Below are 24,077 nucleotides of genomic sequence, written 5' to 3' on the forward strand. Positions count from 1 at the left end.
CCGTCCCTCTAGTCATGAGGACAATTGGCAAATATGTATAGTAGTACCCTCGTTAGAGAATTTCTTATCTATGGAATTGCAAGAGAGGGTAGAAATGGTGCAGTGCAAAAAGTGAAAAGTGATTTAAAAAGAATAGGCATCAAGGACAGCAGTGATATTTAATCCAAAACACTTGTCTCAGAGATGTCTTCCTATGTAAAAACAGGGCAATATAATTAATCAAGAGTAGTTAAAGTCTGTCACTACCCTAGTAGTCGACATGTTTCAGCTATAATGGGGTGAAGAACACTCCATAGCTTTCTTCAGGACCTCGATGCTTTATAAGGAAAGCATCATTACTGTCACCATGTATAATATGCAGATACATACAGTTTTGTTGAATTCACAAAATAAAGTATTTCAAATCCTCCATGTTAACATGATGTCTTTAACATCTGGAAACGAATTTGACAACAGGAAGAAAGACATACAAATATATGATGATAATATTCACTGCATCTCTTCTTAGACGTGCCAAAAACATACAATTATCGCACCAATGGTCAACTCACCAATGTGCCTAGAGGACAATACCTCACCTCACCTGGCACCATCGTGTGTCTTAGAGGCCCCGCTCTGTAGAAACATTGGTACAACGAGCAGGAGAAAAGAAAACAAAGGATGTGATAAAAAACGTGGTATGATAAGCATCGTCAGACAACGTCTTCTTCTGACGGATAATGTCTATGAATTAGCTTTACACAGACATTCTTTTATTACCATTTAGATACACAGCGCAAAACCTCTCCACCAATGTCGCAAGAGTGGGAGGCAGTCAGGAAACAGTGTTAAAAACACATACACACAACATACCTAAGGTTCAATAAAATGTGTGCTAGAAAAATCATGTCATTTCTTAGTGGTGTATAGTGTCAGAAACTAAGTATTGAAGCGAATATATTTAATATTCTAATGTAGGGGGATATTGCACAAAGGTGCTAGGAATGTTAATCCTTTTCCAATATCTATAGTGAGAACTGTCATCGCAGCTAACCTTCCCTTCAGACGACGCCGGTCAGTCTGTGAGGAAGTAAAGGAACCGCTGCCTTAGTGCATGTCTATACACAATTCCAATTCTTAGTGGTGTGGGGTGGTGTCAACGCACAAAGGTGCGTGGCGAGAAGACTCAATCCCTACCAATCTTGTGTGGGTTAAGAGAGATACGCCCCCTCCCTCTCACCTGTCCGTCGGTACCTCGAACTGAAACACCTCTGGGATGGAGGTACCGATATATATATGTTGAAAGCTGGCGTTTGTTGAAATTAGGCGCGTGTCAATCTCGTCATGAAAAAATGCGTCATGAGAAATTGCACAATCGCACCTTGCCGATGGAATATGTAGTTTGTTACTTTCTAAGTTCAGGTGTCCATGGGAAATGTAGTCAAAACTCCGAGGCGGAGCATTCTAATTGCCTGGTGACTGGCCCAAAAAGAACTATGAGTGTGGATTTAGGCGCCATAATGACGTGCCACATAACCTCTGTGAAGATTATGAAATTGTTGGTATAACAGATGCTAGTGCCTATTAGCTTTGGCGCCTCATCGCTCATGTCATACCGGACTACAAAGTATACACGGTAAAGCTGGGTAAAGCTGGAACATGTAGTTTGTTCACCGCTCCTCCATTTATGGTTAAGCAAACCCGCCCCTTCAACCCACACTTTCACCCGCCCCCCACATCAGGATTATTAAGGAACTGAGCATGGCACAGAGCCATTGGTGTAACTGAGCATAACACTGAACCATTAGCATGTCTGAGCGTTCGGTGAGTTATTGGTGTGACTGAGCATGAGCATGGCAAAGAGCCATTGGAGTGACTGAGCATGGCAAAGAGCCATTGGAGTGACTGAGCATGGCAAAGAGCCTGTGGTGTCACTTAGCTTGGAACAGAGCCCTTGGTGTGACTGAGCTTGGCACAGAGCCCTTGATGTTACTGAGTATGGCTCAGAGCCAACAGTGTGACCGTGCATGGCACAGAGCTGGTGCTGTGACTGTCTTTATGTCAGAGGCAGCAATGACTCCTACGCAGTGCTTAATGTGCAAGTACATAATGAAGGTAATGACTAAGTTAGCAAGTAAGTGCATGGGGCAAAATGTTCTTATACTCCCAGTCGGGGTTTTAAAATGCCAAGGATGCTTCAATTTCATTCCACCTCATACCTTCTTCCTTCCACGACCTTCACTTTCTGTCTCTTCTTCTCGCAGGTTTCATTTTCATCATTGCTTTCTCCCTCTGTCGGTGTTTTTCTATCTTTTCTTTCTCACTCATTTTCCCTTTTCTGATTGTTCTCTCTCTTTCGCTGGGTCAAAGTCTTTCAGTGAAAACTAAGACCGGGTCCCAGCCACCATCAACCACTGCCACAGCTTAAGCAATGGTCTGAGCTTTTCAACCCAAGAGGAGCAACGGGGTCTCTGGTTCTTTTAGAAGGTTCCACCTACAGGGTGGAAAACGGATGCATGTGCAGGAAGGGGAGGTTGACAGTAGAGATAACAAGCATTGCAATGCAATAGGTCTCGCATTTGCGAGAATTTGAGCTATTGGCATTGTAAATGGCAATGTCTTTTATTTAAGTGTTTTAAAAATCTGCAAGCGGTGCATAAATACACACTTTGTCCTTATAGTCCTTTCTGACGAGAACCAAGGTAGTACAAGAGGCGCAGTTACTGCCAGCCTTGCTTCTCATAAGCAAGGACTATATGTACAAAGTGCGTGTTTACGCGCTGCTTGTAGGTTTTGAACACACATAAATAAAAGACATTGCCATTTACGATGCCAATAGCTAAAACTCTTGCAAATACAAGACCTATTGGATTGCAATTACTTGTTGGTGTTTCTTATTCACAGCTTGGAGAGAATATAAGTCATGTGGATGATGATTTTAAGTTATGGGTACAGTTTTAAATAGTTACTGTAGAGTGGGGGTTTGTATTCACTTGTACAAAAGTCCAACCGGTAGAGTAAAAAGGAAATATCCGATTTGAAATAAAGGTGCTTCAACGATGAATAAGACGAAGACAATCATAATTTTGGATCACAAAAAAATTATGGGCCTAAACTAATGAACAATTTTTAATGTAGCTATAAGAAGAATGACCTAAGCCCTCATTTCAATGTAAAGGTGAATAATGTGACTTTTAGCCCATTTACTGTTTACTTTCCCAGATGGTACAGCTAGGGACCCACATATATTACCCACTAAAACACACTAGAAGAGCAGCAATGCAATTTTCCCCAGTTTTCAGATTTTTCATACAGTTGACACGAGGAAGCCCAAGATGACATTGTAACATACCGGTGGAACGATTAGAGTCATGCTTCCCCCCCAGCCTACACCCACCTTAATGCATAGGAGCATCAGGAGGGCATTATTCAAATGTCTAGCCCATTATGTATTTGCAATTTAAGCACAGTTATGTTACTTCCTACAATCTTTGGCATTCTGCTGTGACTGCCCAATGAATGAACTAAGTACCTGCAACATCACAGGAGCAATACATTTTTGCTTGAACATCAAAATGTCAGCCCGGTTCAAACTCAACACAGACATGTGTTGTGTCTAAAATGTAATAATCCACACTTTAAAGTTAAAAGATAGGGCATTTTGAAAAAAGAGAATGGAAACAAGACAGAACACGCTGGATAAAGGATACAAGTAAAATATGCACAATAATACTATTTCATGGATGCTCCTTCTCTTTCCAAGGCCCATGCATGCGTTGCTTCTCTACCGCATGATCTCTCTTTTTATTTGGTACGTGAAGTGGATGTGATTTACAGCACTTTGTTTGCTTTTGCCTTACCTTGAAGAAATTCTGCTATAATAGAGGTCCATCATTTGTGGTCGGGCCCAGCGCCGTCGTCTCAGGGGAGTGGAAGCCTGGGGGTTGCATCTGCCACCTTGGAAGCCGCTGTGCACTGGGAGAGCTGAAGTCGGGAGCCCCGTACAACGCTCCCAAGATGGGGACCGGAGGAGAGGCTACAAAGCCCAGGGAGTTTAGCACAATCCGCACAGACAGGTGCTGCACAGCCTGCTGCCTTGCCCAACTTGAGTGCATCACTGTACCTGTGAGCCCTTAGGGCCGCAGAAGTGCCGACCCAGGCCGGAGAGAAGACCGATGGCTGCAGCAAGCCTCAAGAATCCATTATGGCGGCCGGCGACACAACTAAGAGGCCAGCGGAAGAGATAAGCAGCCCGATGGCTGGGCTCCACCAACATAGTCAGCAGTGTTGTTGAGCTCTAGGGCCCCGACAGTACCCATCTGCGCCAGCAGGCCAATAGCCGCTGCGAGACCTGTGTGGGGCACTCAAGATGACGGCCGAAGGCACGCCGAGAGGAGGTGATTGGCTGGCTGCCTTAGCCTCACTAAAATGCACAGCTGTATTTTTGGGGCCTGGGGACAAAAAGCGTCCGCGAGTGGTGTGTGTGGCGGCTCGGGAGTGTAGAGCTGATTAAACAAGCATTGGCCACGAGGCGGTGAAAGTGATGCAAAAGTGAAAGTAATCGCGTGCGATGCGCTTAATGAGGAAGAGACAGGAAAGCCAAATGGCAGCAGTGCACGTAACCGCGTGCGTAACACCAAGCATTAGGCCCCCAGCAAAAGCGTGTGGTCGGATTTTTAAAGCCCTCATAATAAATGTCTCGCCTGACCAGAGCATGCGCTAGCTGAGGCGAGACCTAAAAAGGCGGTTTAATGGAAGAGGGACGTGGCTGGAGAGAGGGGTCAGGACAACATAAAAACTTCTCAGAAGGAGGGGTGGGGTTGAAGCTGACACAAGAGACCCTTCGTTAGCCACTGAACAATAAGGGGTATACTTTACTGGGTTTGTTGTCGCAATGAGTACTAGGATGGAAAACTCAACTGGAACACACATACACTCACCAACAAAGCAAACTACTCTTGCTTTGAGTTTATATCGAGAATATTGTGTTTGGTAAACCTGAGCATGTTCTTTGGGCATTGCCTCTTCATGGCTTTGTGTACTGAGATAGGCAGAGCACTAACTGCTGCTGTAGAATTGCCATGTAGGGAATTGAAGGGTTAAGTTGATACATTCTAGTTTTGAGTTATTAGACAAATATCAAGTAAAAACTTGCCTATAAAAATATATTTACATTTGCAAGCATTTGAGTCATTTGCCTTTCAATTTAAAGAGCCTGTCTCATGTTGCCTCGTTGCCAGCAGGATGGTAGAGCAATGATTATATAGGGATGGTTGCGGAGGGAAATGTTGGGCATTGATCGCAGTGTGGAAAAGGAAAGCACTAGATTACACAAGTTTCAGAGCAGAAGCATAGCCGCTAGCCATCTCGGTGTTATGAGGCCCAACCTTCTACTAGTTCTAGTTTTTTAGATCTTGGCTATGACAGTGCACATGCATTGTCCCTTACAAGAGATATTGTATGCTACAAGAGGTCTGCAGCCCAGCCATTGTTTACCATTCGTTGGCTTCTTTGTCACTCTTATTTGCTTCTTGCTAATTAGCTTTAAGATACAAAAAGTCGATGGATGGAATGCACTGGTAATTGCTCGGGCTACATCGCAGTCCATCATTATTTTGCACACCATTTCACCTCAGGTTCATCCCAGCTATATGAAAATCAATGTTGACTCTGCTCCAAGAGGAATCACACAAACCCGAACTGCCAGGCTAGGTCCTCCCTGAACCGAAACACAAGTAACCCAAGACCAGTTTCGCCCTTATGATGGCTCATCAGCTGGATATAGCTTGACTCCTGTGGCACAGTGTGGCTGGGACCCACTTCTGGGAATACCCATCTTACCTAGGGAATTGCACTGAAGTATACAAAAAGGATAGATGGAATACTTGAATCAATCCTAGCCACAGATAATTACTTGAGGCCGCATTCCAGCTCATCATGATTTTGCACATCATGCCACCTCAGTTTGGAACAAATCAATCTTAACTCTGCTCCAATTGGAATAATACAGTCTGAACTGCCAGGCTCGTCCCTCTCTAAACTGGAACACAAGCAACCCAAAACAAGCTTTGCCCTTACTAATACTCACCAGTTGGGGGATTAGCTTTGCACCAGTGACCATATATTGATAGACTTTTTTGCATACTTCAGTCGTGCTTTGACATCATGGACCAGTTACACCTTGTTTTCTTTCATGTGGAGCATGGACCAAGTACTGATTTCTTCATCTTGATTAGGCTCTTTTTGCTGCTCATGCTATGATTATGGTACTATTTTTATTTCTTCTTCGTCTTCTGCTATCCTTGTCGGTGTTGCCATTTCCCTCCCATCGCCCGCTGTCCGTGTTGATTCTTTCTCCTTCTACGTGTTCCTTCTTCCCCATGATCTCCCTTTACCCTCTCACCCCCTTTTCTGGATTGCTTCTTCCCTCCCACTCTTACCACCCTGTTGTCCGTGTTGCTTCTTGACCATCCCATTGGCTGCGTTATAGTCCTTTTATTTTTAGAGTGCCATTGTACGTGCACTCCCATCCCTCCTCCAGTTGTCCGTGTTGCCCATTCCCTCTCAAGCTCCCTCCCTTTGTCTGTGTTTCCAGTTCCCATTCTAACCTCTCTCTCCCTTTGTTTGTATTGCCCGCCCCAGCTGTCATAAGTTAAAAAAAAAGCACTATGACATGGCTAGCGCTGGAAATGTCAGAGCAATTTTTTCAAACTTTTAGCCATGCTGCACAGCAGCAGTGCTGCTCTACAGCATATCTAAAAGACATTCGTAATGCCAATAGCTCTTGCAGAAGCAAAGCCCAATGGCTTTACCAATGCTTTTTTAAGCAAACAGAACCCTGCAAGGATCATATACTCCAAATGAGAATAATATACTGAATTTCACCACCATATTTCCAGTGATGAAGTAATAGTAAGGAACAGAGTGAAAAATAAACTACAATGAAATAAAAGAGGGCAAAATAAAGTCTAAAAAGTATTTTGGGGAAATACTTTACAGTCCATAATAATCACCAATCGTCCAAATTACCATTATATCGATTCGTAAGGATAAATAGATTCTTTGCCTTATTACTTTGGAACTAGGCTACTGTTAACTAGTTTTCGAGTGATGCTTGATGCTTCTTGAGTCACTCTGCATGATTAATCCGCTGGATTATAATTTTTCTTACACTACTACTAACTGCATAAAATAAGCTTGTCGATCTCACTTGGTACACGGAAAATTATGGTTATTTATTTCTAAATACAGTATGACGACTAATGCGAAGGATGTTAATTGAGATGGGTAAATTCTAATGTCATTACACTCTTTCAACATAGAATGACAATTTAGAAAATTTGGTGATTATTATGGATTGTACAGTTTACATGCATTCCTCAAAGGAACATTTTTGCCTGTATTTTGCCGTCTTTTTTTAAATTCTATTTTTACACCCTAATCCTTACTATTACTTTGTCCCTTGGAATATGATGGATGAATTTAGTATATTATTCTAAGTAAGATTATAATGTAATATGTTATAATAATTACTATTCTAGCCCTGATGAAGTCAGCTGGGATACCAATATCCAGAGACGAAACACGTGTTGGCTAGAAAGATTTGCTGATGCTGACCTTGATCCATGAATAAAGAACTCGAGAAGATACTTAGCAGAGGGGTGGACTTTGACTAATGTTGGAGTGCGCTAGATTGTTTTTAATGTCTATGGACATTGCCCTTCTAAAAAAATGTTGGTGGCTTTTCTTCATGTTTAGAGCACCCAGTGGACTTACTTGGGAATATCAATATTACTTGTAATTGGAATATCTGACACTAATTGTATTTGCGCCGCAATTACCCAGCCGCCATGTTCCCTTTATGTTACTCCAAATGAGAGCACACGTAGCAGTTCCAGCAATACTGCATAACAGCCGGGAACAGCTGAAGGTGACCCTCCTGGCATGAGGTCAGTTGACAGCCAGGACTGTAGCCAAATCGATTTTAGCTGATGGGAGGAAAGGCAAAATACACTTTCATTTAATCCATTTCAAAGGTGAGAGGTGTAGGACAGACATAGTGGGCCTTCCTTGTTTGTTTAAGTGGGGCTGGAGGTGACTCTATTCTGCGTTTGTCACAGAGTACACAAAAAAGTCATTTATGTTTGGGAGTGGAAAAGTTCTGCTCCACTTGCAGCTGCTTTCTGGGCAGAGTTTTCGTGGAGCTTGTGTCCACGTGATATAAATGTAAACAACATTCAAAGAATGCACCAAAATGAAATATGGTTTGTGAACATTGTAACATTTTTTTGTATACCTATAGTGTCGGTGAACACAAGAATGAGTCATGTAAACTGTAAACCTAATAATTCGGCTGCCACGGCGGCACCAGGAAGCATGTTACATGTTGGCACGCAATTTAGGTGAGGACATAGAACATATCTCCCCATATCTTAACGTTAGCTCAAATGTGGAACCAAATAACCAAAGCTCTCTGTATGTAGACCTAATGATGTTCTACTAGGTCGTGCCAAAGACAGTTTTTGTTTCACAATGTGTTTGTCTTGTTTATGTCATGCTGTGAGGGCAGAAGTACACTCTGGGGTGCCCGGTAATGGATGCTCATATTCCTCCCGGGCACTGAAGTCATTCATCTGAGCAGAACATCCATGAGCTGTGTTGAAAGCATTTGACACACATTTTTAAATGTTTCGTATCCTCCTCTTGAGAACCTATGCTGCCTTCAGCTGGGGCACGCATGATCACGGTGCCACCGCCCCCACCCCCACCTCTTTGTCTTGGATGCAACTACTGGTCCCCAATGAGACACCGCTATGCAAGTATATATAACACCAAAATATTTTTTCTTGTTATTATTCGTATGAACTGTGCTCTCCTTCTGCCCACTGTGTAAGCTCGTTCGAGCCTTTTTTTCTCAAGTCTGAGTTTTATGCAGAACAGCTATCAGTAATTGAGCAATAGTGAAAGAAATAATTACGAAATTCCACACCAGTTAAAAATATGAAAATATAAATATACAGCAAATATTATGGAACATGCTGTGGGACAATGGAATGAACAATAACAGTAAGAAATCATGTGAAATGGGAGGGAAAATAAATTGATGGGGAAACGTTATCAAAGAACTTTTACAAAAGATAATAAACTGTAGACATATTAAGAAATTGAGCAAACAAAAATACGTTAGTAACTATGGTGAAAGACAGAGATATACATATTAATTTAAGGAGGTTTCTGTACTACAGCAGAACTTTAAATGTGCTTCCTTGCAAGTAAACTAGACTTGGATACAACATTAGTAATAACAAGTCTCTTTTTTATGGCTAAGGAAATGGGAGAGACCTAATTAGTATCTAGTCTGTGGTTAAAACATACAGCGAACCACCGAGATTGAAAATGTAACATTGTGAGCATGTATTCAATTAGATGGTATTAGCTGAATCGCAACACTTAATAGAAAGTTCATCCATTTGTAATTCTGACCTTGTGCAGACTAACCAGGGACGAGACTTCCCAAGAAAATATTTGAAAATGAAAAAGGAATACACATTTTAAAAATTGTGTTAATATGGTGCGAAACATGTTTCCAAAATCGTACACTAGAGAGGCGATCAAATAACATATGCTTTAAATCTGCTTTTAATCATTTACAGAGCCAGCAAGATGGGTTTGAGTCTTTAGAGAAGTGCTCCAAGCTTGTGGGGGTAAATAATGAACCCTGATAAATGAAACAAAGAGTCTGTAAAGTATTTGCAGCCCAAGTGAAATTGTCAGTTTTAAGTCTGTTCCGTAAATCAGTAGGCCAGCCTTCCAATAAATCTGTCTCCCATGTCTACTCAGTCTTTAATTTAGTTCTGTCATTAGGAGAATGTATTATTTAATAAATCGTTTGTGCCTTTGTGTTCCTTCATTTAGCCTGGGGTTGCCCGGGCCTCAGTACCAGTCTATCCCGAGGAGGGCTCTGTCTGAGCTCCATGGGCCTGTAAGAGGCTGCGCCAGGGGTTGACCAGGCCTCTGCTCACCGCCTGCCATGAAAGGGTCACTCACTATCTTTTCCCGACGGGCCTGTAAGAGGCACCGTTAGGGTTCAGGTCTCACCAACCAGCCTATCTCTCCTCATGGTTAAGAAGTGATGTGATGCGCATGCGCTCTCTCTGACAGCTCTGAAGTAACAAGCTTTTTCTCTATCCTGACAGGGGTCCTTTCCCGCGACGTCATCTTGGTCTCTGCCATCATCACTGTCAGCCTTACCGTCACCATCGTCATGTGTGGGCTTTGCCAATGGTGCCAGCGGAAGATGGTAAGTGACGTTTCATTCATCATTGTAATTGTAATTGAAATTGCATTTATATAGCGCTTACTACCCCAGACTAGGCGTTGAAGCGCTTTTTCAGCTAGTAACACGCTACTCCGGGACCCATAGAGGATTAGTGTTGAATTAGTATAGTGAAACATGCAAGTACATTTTAAGTGGTGATTAGGTTAGTCAGCTATTTGGATTTAGAATGATAGCAGAAGGTTAGAGGAGGAAAAAGGTTTGTATTTATATAGCGCTTGTTTACACATGCTATTCAGGAAGCCCATAAAGGATTAGTGGTGAATTAATATGGTGAAATATGAAGTAATTTCAGTGGCTGATATTAGTCAGTTATTTGGAGTGAGAAGGATAGCGGAGGGATAAAAGGGGAAGAAAGGTTTGCATTCATATAGCACTTGTTACCCCTGATGGGTGTTGAAGCGCATTTCTGGTGAGTAGCATGCCACTCTGGAACCCATCAAGGATTAGTGTTGAAAATTAGTATAGTAAAATATGAAGTAATTTGAGTAGTGGATATGTTATTAAGTTATTTGGGTAGAGAAGGGTAGGTGACGGGATAGAAGAGGGAAAGAGGTTTGTATTTACATAGCGCTTGCTGCTCCTGGTGAAGTTTTGAAGCTCAAGTAGCACACTACTTTGGCACCATTATGGCACCTGATGTTGCGGATCGGCTCTGTTTGGGGTCTGGGGTGTGGTTTGGGGGCCCCTCCTGGCTTGGTATGGGTCGGGCTGCAAAGTTCTCTCTGCATCTCTGTGCAAGTAATGTGTGAGAGCACGAGAACTCCTCGTTGTTATGTTTGTGTCGCGCTTAAAGGCAAGCCAAGGGTCCCCAAGGCCTCCCCAGGGCGTCGGTCATCTCCGTTGTGATAGTGTGAAAAGTTTATCTGTGGACATACTTTTTTATTGTTGACTTTCTGAAAATGTTTCTGCTTTTTGAAAGCCTGCATGTTATACACAACTACGACTGGATCCCGGCTTTTAGCTACTCTCCTTATTTATTTGTTTTAACTCTTTCGTGCCAAGCCCTTAGGCGCCTCGTTGCGCTATATAAATGCTGCAATACACTACTATACACACTGAACATGTTTCATGCAGTGCTGAATCTGCCTCGTATTAAATCTCTGGTGTCGGCATATGGTTAATCAAACCAAATTTCCTTTGCTGATTATCAGATAATGCAGTCTACTGTGAGGACCGAGGGCATGTGGGTGGGCACAAGCCCCTCCCACCTCGGAGGGGACGCAGTCCCTGTGAGGCCAGATTGTGGCTCAGAGACCTCCATATATAAACTGACATCACTGCACTTTGGAAGACCTCGAAGCTGGGCAGACCCTCAGGTGGGAGTGCAAAGAACTCCAAAGTGTGCACAGGTTCTCCAGGCTGTTCCCCTGTTTTGACCTGTGGCCTTTGGACTGACTAAACAGTGCTGCTGGGTCTAAGGCTCTGGCTGGGGGTGTTGTCGGAGGGCCTTTATGGGGGAACGCTAACCCATTTCTCCCAAATGACTTGTTGAAGTGCACAGTACTTTCAATATTATCCTTTGTTCCCCTGGGATCCGGTGTAGTTGTTTTAGAACCTGGTGTTATCTGGTGGGAGTTAGTCGGATTATCATGTGTGATTTGTCATGGGAAACATTCACTTGGCATAGCACCGAGGGGTCTACTCATTGCTTGTCAGGAAAATCTGACATAGTCTTTGGTCTTGAGTCACTGGCAGGTAGATTCCCCGGGTCTACCTGTCCCCACCTATTTCTGCGTGGATGGCAGGCGCTGGAAGGAACAAGAATTTGCAATGCAATAGGTCTCGCAGTTACATGAGTTTCAGCTATTGGCATTGTAAATAACAATGGCTTTTATTTATGTTTTTAAAACAAAAGCAAAAATAAAAGGCATTATTATTTGCTATGTCAATAGCTCAAACTCACGTAAATGCAAGACACATTGCATTGCAAATGCTTGTCTTTGGGGGAGTTCCTTCACGAGCCCAATTGTCAGTATTCTAGCTTAATCAACAGCCATTCTCTCTCCCACGCCAAGTTGGGTTTTTCGTGGGGCAGGACAGTGGCTCTGTGAAATTACCTCTCTCTAAAGAGGCGTGTCCAATTTGGAGTCAGCGGTCTCATTTGTTCACCCCAGAGCTTCGTTGCAAAGCAACAGGCTGGGCTTTAGTGGGGACGTGGCTCTCTGGGAGAATGGCACATTGGAGATTTCCTCTGGAAGCCTTCTCTGGGGGCTGCCAAATCTGACCTCACTCCACCCCTTCATTGTAAAGTTTGGTGGCTTAGTTGAGACTGCAAGAAACATTTATAAGCGATGGATGCCTTAATTGATTAATTATTGGGGTTTGCTCTGGTAGTGCTGCCCCTTGACGGCAGAAGTCTGCCCTGTTCGCTCAGTGCCACGCTACATCTTAGGAGTATTGGCACTTGAGTATAGGGTTTTTGGTGTGGGCTTCAAGGGAGTTCCTGAAATACCGCAAATGGCTTTTCTTTAGGTCCCCTCGGGTAAGTTTTCCTCAATTGTGATCAGCGATCTCACTTTCACTCCTGCCACGTCACTACACCACAACAGCCCACAGACATTGAGAAGGAGTCTTGGGGTGCGAAGAATCAACATTTCTGATAGGTTTTTCAGTGAATCGCTGAGATCATGATCTAAATATGCAATTCCCCAGTACCTTAGTTGACCTGTGAAACCAAAGGAACGGATCTGTAAAAGAGCCGGGGTAGGTTGCCCAGAGATATGGAAACTGAAGAGGCTGTAAAATTGTGGTTGGATTGGGAGCCCTGGGGACACGGCAGAAAGCAGGAGGGAGAACGGGGAAGGGTGGGCGCTTCCGAGATGATCTGGAGCCGACGGGGGAGGGAGGGAAAGTGAAAGTGCGCCATGTACGTGTTCTGCTAAGATGCTGTAATTATACGTGCACATTGCCTGTCTGGGCGCGTGCACATCTCCTATCCCCCTTCACAAGCTAAATCGAATTACACATGCACATCACCTGTCTGGGCGCGTGTACATCTCCTGTCCCCCTTCGCAAGCTAAATCGACAACAATAGATCTTGCCAAAGCGTGCAGTGCATGTACTGGATCGCTAGGTGAGACCTAAAAAGGAAGGGAGGTAACTAGGTACAACCAAACTCGAGGCAGAGGCGGATGTAAGTGAAGCAGTTCACATCACATTATTGGCTACCAACCTAGAGATGAGGAGGCTAGAAGGGGTCTCCATGCCCTTAAACACGTGAAGGGCCTTATCTAGCCTCTTGAGTGCATGCATGCTGTTGCTCCTTAGAGTCATTCTACGTCCAGGGTGCCATATGGAATTTTCGGAGGGCAGGGTCAGAATAACCATTGAATGTGTAAATAAATTTCATTAAGATAGTATGCAAATGTATCTTGTATTTATATCCTGGAAATCTGGCCTTTATCCGCCCTCCTAGACTTGTATTGGACACCCATGGTCTGTCTACGTTTGACATCAGCTTGGCACATCTGCGCCTATTAACAAAGCCATCTGCTCAGCAGCATCCCTTTGAGGCTCGCAGGCCCACAGTTAGTGCCAGAACCTGTGACTGATCTAATAAGATGATGGCTGTAACAACAGGATGAGGTCCTTTGAAGACGGGAACCACATCAGGCAGGACTGAGCGAGAGACAACAGAGTCCTTTCTGGAAAATGTCTCCCTCCAAGCCATTCCCTGAGTAGAGGAGAGCAGGGTTACTGTATAAGAAATGCTAAGCTAACACCTATTGTGCAAAATGAAATTGCACTCTGGCCAATCTGTAAGGTGGCATTTTGATTCAATCCTTTTGCCACCCTGACATCCTGGGAGGTGATGAGACACAATGTTGAGTTGTAAATATCGACTTGCAGAAATATCAAGTCACAAATATCGTGAGTGGGAAATATCGACAGCAAGAATATCTTGGTCAATAATATCGACTTGAGGTAAGTAATATCGATTTAAAAAAGATTTAAGTGTGTAATATCATTTGCAAAAATATAGTTGTTAAAAATATAGATTTTTTAAAATGAATGTTATGTATTTCAGAATATATTTTAAATGTATATGATGTACTTTTTTGTATAAGAATTGTTTATATTTTTCAAAATATGTGTTACATTTGTAGTAGTTATTATTATTTTTTTAATTTTAATTCTGCGTTATTTAATTCCGTAGCAGGTTATGAGTTTTTAGGGGAATAGCGTGGGAAGTAATTTATTTATATTAAATTAATGATTATTTATTTATTTATTAATATTTATTTAACTCAGATGTTAAAGTGTTAAATGTGTACATTATTTTTTATTAATTAATTATTAATTGGTTGATAGTTAAGATTCATTAATTGATTGGTAATTCATTATGATAACTGTGTAATTCATTTTAGGTGTGTGTTTTGGGGTTTATAGAGGTAAAGGGCGGCAAGTAATGTATCTTTTTTTTAAAGAATAAGTTGTTGATGGTTATTAATTAATTTAATTAAAAATTAATTATGGTAATAGTGTAATTCATTTTGGGTGTGTGTTGTGGTGTGTATAGGGGTAAAGGGTGGGAAGTAATTTGTGTTTAATTAATTAATGTATAGTTGTTAATTCATGTTAATTATTGGAAATTTATTTTGGGTATTGTTTATCTTTGTGAGTGTTTTTACTGTTAAAGGGGTAAAAGGTGGATGTTAAATACATTGCACTTACTTTATAATTAGTTGTTTAATAGTAATAGTTTGTAATTTGAAAATAAGCTTTAATTGTATGATTTATCGTTTTACAGTTCAATCTAGGTGTGTGTTGTGGGGATTATAGAGTTAAAGTGTGGGTAGTTAAGTACTTTTTATTAATTATTATTATTTGTTTACTAATTTTTTTCAGTTGATAATTATGTTAATTATGGAAGTATATTTTAATTGAAATACATTTATGTAATAATGAATGCCTTCGTTTGTAAATAGTTTCTAGTTTAAAGTATTTATTTTTGGGAAATTCATTTTACATTTTATTTTATATAATATTTGTAGGTGTTTGTTATATGTAATTAATATTATAATATGTTTTCTTTTTTATATTTTAAATATATTATTATTTACAAGTCGAGTAGGTGTTCCGGCATTTGAGCGCCAAGCCTTCAGAGCCTGCGGCTCTTCTGTGTGTCATCTAGGGGGGTTTGTGGGTTCCCAGAATCTTGTCTAGGGAGGCCCACATTTCCCCTCTTGCCTTGTGTGTGGGTGAAACCTTTGCTGTCATGTTATCCGCCCCTCTGAGGAAGGTCACCTAGTTGACCCATACCTTGAAGGTCCCCTTCCCTGTGTTTTTCCAGGTTGTTAGTATTGTTTTGACCGCCGCTGTGAGTAGAAGGTCGACCAGGTCCCTGTCCTCTATAGATTCGAGTTCAGGTAACATGAATACGGTTGTTATCCCCGCGAAGTTTGGTTGAATGTTATGCCCCACTACCTTGTTAATGAGGTCCCACACTTTCTCCCAGAATGTCCTAACCTTGGCGCAGTGATAGATCAGATGTGCGAGATCGCCTTTTCCTTTACCGCAGTTCCAGCATACGTCATTCTCTCGAACTACGACTGCCGCTGGGCGGGCCGGGGTCCAGTACGCTTTGTGGAGTAGCCAGTATTTGGTTTGTGCTAGTTGGGGGGTTACTTTGTTCTCGGATGCTGAGGCCCACAGGTGGTGTTTTTCTTTCTTTATAAGTTTCCTTCGGACCAGGCGTATTAGAAATGCGTTCCTCCAAATTATTTTTGAAGTCACGGTTACATTTGCACAAATCATCAATTCCACAATCAGAACTGATTTAATGCACAGAATGTGGCAAGTAGTGCCAAGGAGTAACATGGAGATGTAGGCAAAGTTTTGGGAGGTACGGTCGAACTTCAGAACAGGGGATGTTACAAGTGTAGTTCACAAATGCCACTCATAGGCCGATTAAAATTGGAAAGATTTAGGGTGGTCGGAAACAACGTTTTTCACTAGCATCTTGTTTACTCCTATTACAAGTTAAACCCCTCAGACTAGTCAATTACTGTGCAGACCTGGATTTATTGTCCAGTGTTCTGCAGGGTATTGCCTTTTTTCGAAAGGTTTAACACATATTTACAACGTGTTGGTAGCGGTTGGTAAATGCATGTGCCCAAACTTCTGTATAGGGGCGGGATGAAGGCAGGGGGTCAGGATGATTAGTAGAGGGAAGGGGAAGGTTATTTCTGGCAGGGGAAATATTGAATGTTTTCCAATTGCCAGAGAAAAACATTGGGGTGGAACGGAACACGGCTTGGTTGCTTCAGCAGCCTAAACCTCATGCGGTTTTACCGCCAGAATGACCGGCTGATAGAAACAGGTCCAGTATTCTCGCACCCATATGGAATGCCATACAGGAATTGTAATCAGGGCCGTATTCAGTGGCGGTCGGAAGGGAACGGTGGCAGGGGAGGGGGTGGGGAGAGATGGGTAGTAAAGGAAAAAAAGAAAACTTACCTCCTGGTCGTGTCGCCAGCCGCTGCCTCTCCGCCCCCTCTCTTGCGTCACAGCAGAAAGCACCCGGTATTCCTTAAGCCAATCTCAAGCCTGCAGTGCAGCATTGTGATTGGTTTCCCTAAGCCAATCACAAAGCTGCAATGCAGCATTGTGATTGGTTCCCTTAAGCCAATCGCAGCACTGCAATGCACCATTGTGAGTGGTATGAGCTCTGTGGTTTGGCGCTCAGGTGGGGACAGAGAGCCTGGCATGTTTCCTATCAGGCTGTGTAATGCAGCCTAGTTGGGAGAATGCAAAGTGTGCAGGACTGTTTGGCCAGACCAAGTCGACTGGCCAAGCAGTCATGGGCACTAAAAGTTTGCTCACTACTCTACCCCCTTGCCCATGCTCTGACGAGCCATGCCCCCCCCCCTGCACCTGGGAACAGGAAAAATAAAATGATAATAACGTCTTGGTATTATAATGTTTGCCTCTGCACAGCTCTGAAAGTAGTGGGGTGACTCTCCTCCACTGGCCATATTGTACAACAGTTATGGCCAAGCTGCTTGTTTGTGAAGTGGTGCTTTTATTCTGAATAGGGCCGCTGTGTTTGCTGTCATTGGACTGTGAATTAAATGCGTGCAACTGTTATTGTTGAGTTTTGTGACATTTTTGTGTCCCAGGTCTCCTGTGTCCTGAGGGTACTTATTCTCGATCTTGTGTTTAAAATAAAGAGGTCATTGAATGCAAGATTCTCCCTTTGATTTATATCATTGCAGGTTTTCTCATTCAAGGTGCATGTGTTCCCTATTTTTTAAAGGTTTTCACGTGTTTATCATTTCTAAAATGTAGCTTTTAAAGTTCCCCAACCAGTAGCAATGCATTGTGAGAATTTTCTGAACGTTGAAGTAGTGGGAAACTGTGCATAATGCAGATTAGAATAGTTACCAAACAGAAGTATAATTTTAGGAAATTAACTAATACCTTTTTATCCAACAAATACTAGTGTTAGTAAACTAAAGTCTGACTGTACATACGTCCAGAACACAATATATGTCATTTGTCAATCATTTCCGTGAACGCCTTGCAAGTCTGATTGTTTTGTGACACACACTTGTGTTTGTTTTCTATATTTCAATACATTTTATGGTGACATTTTCACCCTGTGCACTTAGGGCGCTTGTGCAGAAAATGTGACAGGTGAATTAGGCACAAAGGGGTATTTTCAAGTGGTGATGGAAAATATATACAAATAATCAAACAGTTAATTATTGGGGGGGGGCGATTTAATGGCATGTGTGTTGTATAAATCCATTTGTTTATATGTCGCCATTTCGATCACAGGGGATGAATCCATGGGTAAATGTCCAGTACGAACAATTTCCCGAGGGTGTCAAGGCGCTGGGAGCCGTCGGGAAGATTAAGCGAGCTATTGCCCAGAGTCACATGGTGCTCGGCTGATCTGCCGCTGGTGATCGAACCGTGAGCCCCCGGGTTCCAAAGTCAGCCGCTCTGGCGCTGCTCCACATCTCTTCCCTAAATGCAATGAATTGTCCCTTAGTGCAATGAATAGCAGTCCAGTGGGAAGCTACCATCAGGGAATCATGTCATTTGATCTGATGGATTGTCCAGCTTTATGATACCTGAACCTTTATGATCCTAATCCCACAGTCGACTGAGATCCATACCTATGCTTCTTCTTGGCATGCCGGTGGGCGCCTCGGGCAGATTCATGACACAATGAGCTGCTTTTATTTATTTCAGCATGACCACAGGCGTTCTAAAGAGCCAGCATATTGGAAAATGTCCCCATGTAGGTTGTCATATTAAACAGAATGTTACTTGAATATTGTAGAGAAACTCTGAATGATGATTGCAGCAACCTGTAAAGGTTGACAATGCTCATATTTGGATGTGTCCTAGGATATGATGACAGCACTGTTGGGTCATTTGGGATGGTATTTTATTTTCTGGTGCATTAAAGGTGATCTGCTGTCAAATGGCCAGGAACTGTGAAGAAATGTTATCTGCTATTCAATTTCCTGGCAAGCGATTGTCCATATCCATACATCCAGCGGTGCACACTGCTTCTCCTGGGGCTCAGGTATATTGCCTTCTGTCCACCCAGTGTTTTCTATCAGACTCACTATTTTCTCAGAGGCACTTGGAGGATTTCCCTCAATGGAAACGTTGTATTTGTGAATACTGTGAGAGACTCTGTCTATAAGAATATTTCATTATGTACTTATTTATTGATTTATGTACGCGAGCGGCATGATAGTGGTCCCAGAAATGTTGAACAAGAGGACAATCGCGATATACAGCATGGATGGTAGAGAGGATGGATGGCACACACCAGACTGGGTGATTAAGGTATTGCATGAAGAAGGTGATTGTAATGGATAGACAGCGGAAAACAACACATGCTAGGGTGTTGGGGAAAAACCTATCGATGTTTTTGGTATATTGTGCATCACTGATTGTTCTGTGTTATAACCACGTGAGATGGCACTTCTGGGTAGTTTTAAACTCACTAATTGAAGGCGCAGGCTCGGATTTGAGGCCGCTTTGAGCTTCCGTTATGGGGACCTAAAAGGTAGAGATATCACAACCTTGGAGCATTGGGTGTGAGCAACTGTTCTGCTAGGCTGATCATAAATTCCGGGATGGTGTGCTAGAGGTCAATATGTTGTGAAGGTAGTCCAAGTGTTGGACCCGGCCTCGTGGCGTGGTTCACCTCTGTCCCTCCACACCCTGTGAGCGTAGGCCTGTCCCCCGAGTCCCCTGCGCAGCCTCCCCATTAGTGTAGCCTGCAACCCGAGCCTGGTCGTCCTACCCCAGTTAAGCCTAGATCCCCCTGGACCTTGCATGCCCCACAAGGCCCGGATGCCATCTTCCCTTCCTGACTTCCCTGTCTCCCTGGGCCTAGCGTGACCCCGGCCCCAGCGAAACCCAGACTCCAAAGGCGCGCCAGTCTCGGCTGGGGGGTAAAGGGCTCCCCGAGTGAGATAAGCCAGGGAGTTTCGATGGCACCTCCGGCCTTCCCTGAGGGGCTGGTTTCTGTCACACCTTTGGCCCTCCCCTGTGGGCCAGTTTCGATCACCCCTCTGGCCTCCCCGAGGGCTGGCTCCAGACCCGCTGGGCGTCTGGGAATTCCCGGACCCATCTTTCAAAGGGATCAAAGAGCCAACCGCCGGACCTCGCCAACGACCAGCCCCCAGGGCTGGAGACCTCTGCCTGCGAGGGTCCGGAGATCAAAGAGCCAAAGGACTATAACTGGGCCCGCCTGACAACTAGCGGGTAGTTGTATCTTGGACCTGAAGCCTGCTGATCTGATCGCGGCTGACCCTAAGAAGACTCACCTGGAACCTCTGAGCCCTGCTGACGCTGTCGCGGCTCCTTCTTCGCCTTAAGGAACTGAACCACCGGAGCCCTGCTGACGCTGTCGCGGCTCGATCTCTAAAGACCACAGGAGCCCTGCTGACGCTGTCGCGGCTCGACCTCTAAGACCATCCGAGCCCAGCTGACGCTGTTGCGGCTCTCACGAACCTCTCCCGATCGAGCCCTGCTGACCTCGTCGCGGCTCGAGGAGTACTCTGGTCCGGCTGGACCATCTAGACCACCATCACGACCGGGCCGACTCGACGAAGGTGAGGCAGCCAGTACGACCACCATCCCGTACCCCCCGGCTCGAGGATTGAGAGCTGTGCGTGGGGTACACCTCGTACGGACCCAGAGACTAAAAGACTGTCCCGCTTCCCCCTTCCCGAATCCTCAGAGACTTTGTGGTCCTGTTGCCACTGTGTATATAAGAGGGCTTCCTTCATTACTTGCTTATATAAAGAACTTGTTCCTAAAACCCAACGGTGTGGTGTCTGTTCGTAGTGTGGTGTGAGCTCAGTGTGTACGATCCCAAACCCAAAGGCCTCCCCGGCGAGGACCTCACAATCAAGACTCGGCAAGTTCTGTGGGAGAGGTGGATCTTGGGGTGTCTGGGTGAGCACAACCTGGCCCTCGGAGATTGCCCCTTCCAACATTGGTGGCAGCGTCGCGATAAGAACCTACGTCTAGGGATCGTACAGCACTGACACACTACCCGAACAAAGAGCAGCCATGAGCGTCACTACCGACAAGACCACCTTCCAGATGGAGCTTCTGGGAGACTATTCGCACCGTGAGCTCAAGCAATTCTGCAAAGATCTCCATATCCCGTCAACGGGATTAAACACCAAAGAGGACTTCCAACAAGCTCTAACAGCCTGGGTGGAGACCGGAGCCCAACCTCCAGCACCGACGGAAGCCGATGGAGGGGGAGCACCCCTGATCGAAACCCACGCCCCAGAGCAAGAAAGAGCAGAGTCCCCGACGCGGACTTACAGCCACGAGAGAGGTCTGTCTTGAGAAGAGATGACCGACCGAGAACGCAACCGAAACCACGAGCTAGAACTAGCCCGTTTGAAAATGGAAGGAGAACTCAAGCTGGCCGAGAAGAAGCTAGTCATCGAGCAGCTGCGGCTGCAAGGAGAACTGGAGGAGAAGAAGCTCCAGCGAGAACACGACGGAAAGAAGCTCCAGCTGGAGCACGAGCGCAGCATATTGGAAATCGAACTAAAGGCCCGGAACGAAGGCAACCAAACAGCAGCGACCCGAGAGTCTGGTCCCCCAGTGGAACCCAAGGTCCACATCCCCAAGGATGTGGTCAAAGAATATTATAAAAACGATGACATCCAGCAATGGTTCAAGGCCTACGAGGTAGCTATGACCTCACACCGAGTTCCACAGAAAGATTGGGGAGCCGGGCTGTGGGGTCGATTCCTGAGTGAGGGGAGAGACACCCTACTCGACCTACCGTCTGCCGAACAGACCTCCTACAGCCACATGAAAGAGGCCCTCCTCACAAGGTACGGGCTCACTCCAGAAATATACCGCCAACGCTTCCGAGAATGCAAGAAGATCCCCGGCACCACGTGGGTAGAATATGTCAATTTCTACAGCCGGGCCCTGGAAGGGTGGATCAAGGGCAGCAAAGTATCCACCTTCGAGGGGCTCATCGACCTCATTGCGTATGAGCACTTGTCCCTGAATTGCTTTGTGGAACTCCGACAGCACCTCCTGGACAGCAAGTTGGCCGACCCCCGGAAGCTGGCCGTTGAGGCCGATCGCTGGGTGAGCACCAGAGCACCCCGGGGGCCCGGGGGGGACACTGGCCGAAACGAACAAGGACCATCCCGCCCGAGGGAAGGAGGGGGTCAGAATAGACAGAGGGGTTCCCAGGTAGGGTCCCCGCGCAGTCCCCCCAGAAACCAGCCAGGTACCTCGCCTCCCACAGCGCGCGCAGGGTTTCCCCCAGCTAGGCCAGGGCCCCGGGTCAGCCAAGCCTGCTACCATTGCCAGAAACCCGGGCACTATGCCAATGACCCCCGCTGCCCCTTGTTCCAGAAGCCTGCCGCTGCAGGGCCCCCAGTGCGCCACATCACCTCCGTAGCCCTAGAAGAGGAGGGGGAGGAAGAGTTCGAGGGAGCTGAACCCGCAGCTATGATGTTAGTCTCCTTGGGTGATAGGGAGATGGTCCCCGGAGCTCCCCTACCCGACAACACAGAGAAGTACTGGCAGCAGGTGACTGTCAATGGCCATCACATAGGGGCGCTCCGAGACACTGGGGCCAGTATCACCGCCGTCAAACGGCACCTCGTCACCGAAGCCCAGATTGTTCCCCACATCTCCTGCAGGGTGATCGCAGCCGATAACTCCGTCCGCACCTGCCGGATAGCTCAAGTCCCGTTCGAGTGGGGGGGCGTCTCTGGAGAGTTACGGGTGGCGGTCCGCTCCGACATGCCGGTGGACTGCCTGCTCGGCAACGATCTAGAGAGCTCCCCATGGCAGCGGGTTGAGAAAAGGACCCACTTAGAGATGGTGGGCCTACCCGAGTGGGCCTGTGTGAGTACCCGGTCGATGACCGCCCGAAGGACCGCCCCGAAGGGGTGACCTTAGAGGCGGCCCCGGCGACCCCCGAGGACCCCGAGGTCCCTGAACCCTTTGAGACCCCTGAGCTATTCCCCGGGGAGAGCTTCCCCCTCGACGCAGGGCCCATCGGCCCCGACGTCGAACCGACCCCGAGCTTGGACGACCTTCCTGAGCTGGCCCAATGGCGCCAGGAAGGGGGACCGTCCCGAGAAGAGTTCTGCCTAGAGCAGACATCCTGCCCATCCCTGGCGGGGCCGCGGCAGCAGGCCGCCGCCCTGGCCGCCGGTGACCAGTCCGGCTCCCACTTTATCTATTGGGAAAACGGCCTATTATACAGCGAGCAAAAGTCCGCCGAGCTAGGGTCCGGCCGAGTGCTGGTAGTCCCCCTACGCTTCCGCGGCTTTCTCCTGAACCTGGCCCATGACGTACCCCTGGCGGGACACCTGGGACAAGACAAAACGTACCAGCGCCTGGTCACCCACTTCTACTGGCCGGGCATGCGCTCCGATGTGGAGGCCCACTGTAAATCCTGCCCCACTTGTCAGTCCAGCGGAAAGAGCGGAGGGAAGCGCAAGGCTCCTCTCCAACCCTTCCCCGTGGTCAGTACCCCCTTTGAGAGGGTGGGAATCGACATTGTGGGCCCACTCGACCCCCGAACCTCCTTGGGGCACCGCTTTATCCTGGTGCTGGTAGACCATGCCACCCGATACCCCGAAGCCGCTCCCCTCCGAACGGTGACCGCCCCCGTAGTGGGGCGGGCCCTCATGGCCATCTTCTCCCGGGTGGGATTCCCTCGAGAGGTCGTCAGTGACCGAGGGACCAACTTCATCTCGAAATACATGAAGTCCCTTTGGCGACAATGTGGGGTGACGTACAAGTTCACCACCCCATACCACCCCCAGGGTAACGGCCTGGTGGAACGCTTCAACCGGACCCTCAAGGGAATGATCATGGGACTCGAAGAGCCCCTGAGGCGTAAGTGGGACGTCCTCCTTCCCTGTCTCCTCTTTGCGTACCGCGAAGTTCCCCAGAAATCCCTGGGGTTCAGCCCCTTCGAACTGCTCTACAGGCACCCCGTCCGGGGACCCCTCACCCTGGTCAAGGAAGGGTGGTAGACGGCGGCCCCAGAGCCCCCTCCCGATGTGTTTCGATACATTTTGGCCCTCCGGAACCAGACGAGGAAGTTCCGAGAGCTGGCCGAGGCAAACCTCGAAGCCAGCCAAGAAGAAATGAAACGGTGGTATGACCAAAATGCCACTCTGGTCGAGTTTCAGCCCGGACAGCAGGTCTGGGTTATGGCCCCCGTAGAGCCCTGTGCCCTGCAAGACAAGTGGACAGGGCCCTTCAAGGTGGTAGA

At 46.1% G+C, this 24,077-nt stretch overlaps 1 protein-coding gene across 2 annotated transcripts in view; it reads left to right on the forward strand.

The window, feature by feature from the left end:
- SYT7 (synaptotagmin 7) overlaps positions 1-24,077 on the forward strand; it is an 812,643-nt gene that overhangs the window by 247,987 nt on the left and 540,579 nt on the right. For both annotated transcript variants that reach the window (XM_078680615.1, XM_078680614.1), the window contains exon 2: positions 10,176-10,279. In XM_078680615.1, coding sequence (XP_078536741.1) covers positions 10,176-10,279 — 104 coding nt within the window. The remainder of the gene's footprint in view (positions 1-10,175; positions 10,280-24,077) is intronic.

Source organism: Lissotriton helveticus, chromosome 3_1 (assembly GCF_964261635.1).
Source record: "Lissotriton helveticus chromosome 3_1, aLisHel1.1, whole genome shotgun sequence".
Taxonomy (NCBI): domain Eukaryota; kingdom Metazoa; phylum Chordata; class Amphibia; order Caudata; family Salamandridae; genus Lissotriton; species Lissotriton helveticus.